Source organism: Lasioglossum baleicum, unplaced genomic scaffold (genome assembly GCF_051020765.1).
Source record: "Lasioglossum baleicum unplaced genomic scaffold, iyLasBale1 scaffold0023, whole genome shotgun sequence".
NCBI classification, from domain to species: domain Eukaryota; kingdom Metazoa; phylum Arthropoda; class Insecta; order Hymenoptera; family Halictidae; genus Lasioglossum; species Lasioglossum baleicum.
In genome coordinates, this window is record NW_027469083.1 from 2,714,506 (window position 1) to 2,718,519 (window position 4,014).

Sequence of the window (4,014 nt, forward strand, 5' to 3'; positions counted from 1 at the left end):
GTTAGGGTTGGACGCGTCGCATAATTCGTGGATATCTAAAACTGCTATAGTTTAAAACTTCAAATATGATTTCTACTTTTTTATAAAAGATCTTTTCATGTAATTTTTATTAATAAATAATGTGTAAAACGTATTCTTCAATTTTTTTCCCTGACCTGAAAGAGAGAGAGAGGAAATTCTTATACAATAATAAATTTTTTTTATTTTAACGTATTCTTCAGTAACACTCTTACATTTTTCAACATTCTTCTTCTTCAGTAACACTCTTATACATTTATTCTATTAAATGATATAAAACTGATTGAGGATATCAAATAAGGTGGAGTTAGCACTCAAAGATTGGTTCTCGAATCCGACCAACAATTCCTCAGTCTCTGGATATCAAATCAAGCGGCGCTCACGTGATTAAACTCCTGACAAAAACAGATAATCTATAGTGAGAGAGTGGTGTAAGGTAATGTTCCCGGAGAAGATTGTGTTCGATCAGTTTTACATGTGTGCCTAATCTTCAGTATACATATGCATTACAAATTTTTAAAATAATGTACTTCAGTAACACTCTTATTTTGAATAAAATAATGTAAAATCAAAACATCACGTCCAGGATAACAGTCTCTCTCTCTCTCTATCTTACCATACATCATCTGTTTCATGACTCAAGTTTAATCACGTGATCACAACGTTAATTGATATGCACAGAGCGGGATATTGAAAGGATTGAAAATAAGATTCGAGAACTGACCTGTTCATGACAGAATTTTAATTATGTGATCACTGCATGGAATTGCTCTTAAGACTCGAGAACTGACCTCTAGATAGCAGAATTTTAATTATGTGATCAGAGAATTGTTTTGATGACAAAATAATGCAGTCATAACATAATTAAAATTCTACCATGAACAGGTCAGATCTCGAATCTTAAGAGCAATTTCATGCAGTGATCACAGAATTAAAATTCTGTCATCTAGAGGTCAGTTCTCGAATCTTAAGAGCAATTCCTTCAAAAATCCTAGTCTGTGCATATCAAGTAAGGTGGTGATCACGTGATTAAACTCAGACCAGTAACAGATGATGCAAAAGTATGATAAAGAACGAGACTGTTAACCTGGACGACATGATGTTGAATCAGTTTTACATTTTTCATTTTTTAAAAAAAATCTCGCGAAATTAACATCGCTTAGACGCTTCTAGCGCTATAACCTCGGCGCCCAAAGTCACCAGTTCACAATCTATTAGCGAGTTTTGATCGAAAGACCGGCTCTCGACAATTGTTTTGATAAAATTTTTTACTCTAACATTTTTTGAAATAACAACGAAATCGGCAAATTTTGCAGCAACGTCCGGAACGTTGTCTACTAATCCTATATACATACTATCTATACAAAATTCTAAATTGTATATGTTACACATAGTTTTCTCAGTAATATATATATTTATGGTTGAGTTCGCTATTTTAATTAGCTCCCGTCCATTCAGATTAACCATTTCCAAGGTCAAATTATCACCAAGTTTTATGCGCTCCATATTGCTTTGAATAATCGGTTTCGCGCGCAGCAACTCTCTCCATGTTTTAATTGAAAATAGAAGTTCATTTCCACGGCTATCACCGATAGCCAGCTCCGCATAAATGTCCTCTCCGATCCGTATGCCAAGTTCCAAATATTTGAAATAATTCCCAGCTATGGAATATCTTCTACACAAAATCCGTACGGAACGTGATTGGGAACTAGTTGACAAATCGATCGGTTCTGGTTGAGAATATCTACAGCAGATTAATTTTTCAGACATCTTTCTAAATTTCTTTCACATTTTTTTTTTTATATATCTTTTTTCTACTTACATATCATCTTGGCTTTTCACAGACTCGTCAATTTTTTGACAGTTGTCGAGCTGACGACGGTTGAACATCGTTCAAACCCACACTTTTCACCGTCTCACTCTCTCACGATGTTAACGTTTTCGTGGCGGTTGCTCGAGTATTCGGCCTGACGCTCGGATTGCATTGTTTTATAGAACCATTAATCTACATACCACTTCCTTGCTACAGATAGCGGTCAACAAAGTTTTTTTCAATCTCCATCCCAACACTTCCTTTTATGGCAATGAAACGATATTGTAATGTCCCCAAGGAAGTGTAGTGACCAAATTATCACAGATATACCGTTTATCGTCGTACGGACTTAACGCTAATTTCATTTCAGCTATGGAATACACTCGATGCTGTACCGACATTATACGTTTATTGTTAATGCTCTTTTCCGTATGATTATGAAGACACTCGACATAGTCTTCAAAACTTATATCTCTGGCTGTGGCGTTTGTCCTAATGCCTTTGATTTTTTTCGTTTCGCGGCAGGTATCATCGTCGTCGCGCACGCGAGTAGCATACATTTTCGCGCGAAGCCCCACGAACTCAGTCATAATTTTGCCCCCGTTCTCATCCTTCATTAATCCCAGCATCTTTTTGTTCGCGATCGGAACGCCGTACGCGTTGTTCTCGACATAATTACTTGTATCGTATCGATGGATATCACGTTTCATCGTCTCATACACATCGTCGCAAGCGATCTCGTATATCAGACTGTCCGTGTCCGTGTACAAAATCTTGCAATTTTGTTGGAAATTGGGATACATGTACTCGTAATGAAAGCTGTACAAATGAGTTTTTGATATATCCAATACGGACATGCCTATGTAGATGGGTTTGTGGAATTTGAGTAACAGCTTGTTTAGCTGTATCGCGACGAAATCCTCCGAAAACACGGTACAACTGTGAAAATTTGGTCTGGCTATCAATTGCTCGACACCGTATCGACCGTCCCATCGGGAAAGCAATTTCACGTTCACGTGATTTCGAACGTTCTCCATTGTTTTTCCAAACACAGCGTTGTTCATTAATTTAAACAAATTTTTAGAAAAATCGTTAGTCGCCTCGGCGCGTAATTTCGTGTTAAAAATCGATATAGCCGTGCAACCATCGCGATTGTTGAAACTCTAGAATTCGATAAATTTTCTTCAATTTTAGGTTATGCTTTAAACTTTGCTGTAAATACCGATAGTGCAGAACGTATCGCTCCTTATCGCGAAGCGTTGCCATCAACTTTCTCTGCCGGCTCGAGTCGGTCGCCGTGTCGTGACTCGGACAGAACGGTAGATCCGCGTGAGCATCGTGAATTTCACTAGGATACTCTAAATCAACCTCCAAAATGTATCCTACAGGGCTGTCGATTGGAACGGATTCAACGTTGAAATTCTCTATGTCCTCCACCCATCGAAAGTCTCTGTACGGTAGAGGTTGCGACATAGCCCAACCGTATAAATTGTTAACGTCGAAATACATTAGATAGGTTGACGGTTTGCTGGAGTCATATTTTGGTAAATACTTGTTGTTTGCACACGCATATCTCTGAGAACATTGGCTCAATCCGCCGCGTATTCCTCGCTCCACGAATAAAAGCATGTCCACGTCCGTGAACAACTCCAATTCGATCTTAGTCATTTTCAGCATCACGTCCCACGCGAAAGGGGGAAGCGTGTAATAATGCGCCGGATCGAGTTTATAGTTCTCGAGACAGTCGTCGCGGAAATTTTCGAAAACATCAGCCAATAACAACACATCCAATTTCAAATACAAATCGCTGTACTGTCCCAACGTTTTTATAGCGAAACGCGACCAAACCGTGCTCGCGTGAACGTAATCGGCGTCCGATATCCCCCTGTCGCAAAGCTGATTGTAAAATGCCTCGCGCGACGGCAAACACGTGTCGTTTAATTTGTCGTACGACGCCAGATAGTCGTACGGAAAGACGCCTTTTCTAGTCAAGAGATTGAAATCGTCGACGTTGAGATGATCAAATTGATTTCGTACAACGCGTAATTTGTTTTTGCCCAGATACGATGATAACTTGTCCAAACTCGAATTCAAGAACTTGAAGGAATCGATAAATCGAAACTTCAACAACTTTGCATAATTTCTCTTTTCATCTTTATTCGCAACAACTTTCGTGAACGAGA

General features: G+C 38.7%; 1 protein-coding gene across 1 annotated transcript; it reads right to left on the minus strand.

Annotated features, from left to right (window-relative positions):
* Positions 1-2,094: 2,094 nt before the first annotated feature.
* LOC143219334 (uncharacterized) lies at positions 2,095-2,881 on the minus strand. The gene has a single exon (XM_076445338.1). The coding sequence runs from the start codon at positions 2,866-2,868 to the stop codon at positions 2,095-2,097; it is 774 nt and encodes a 257-aa protein (XP_076301453.1). The 5' UTR covers positions 2,869-2,881.
* Between the last annotated feature and the right edge of the window lie 1,133 nt (positions 2,882-4,014).

What these genes read in the sequence shown, in the direction of transcription:
- LOC143219334 (XM_076445338.1), bottom strand. Translation starts at nt 2,868, where the DNA reads ATGGAGAACGTTCGAAATCACGTGAACGTGAAATTGCTTTCCCGATGG.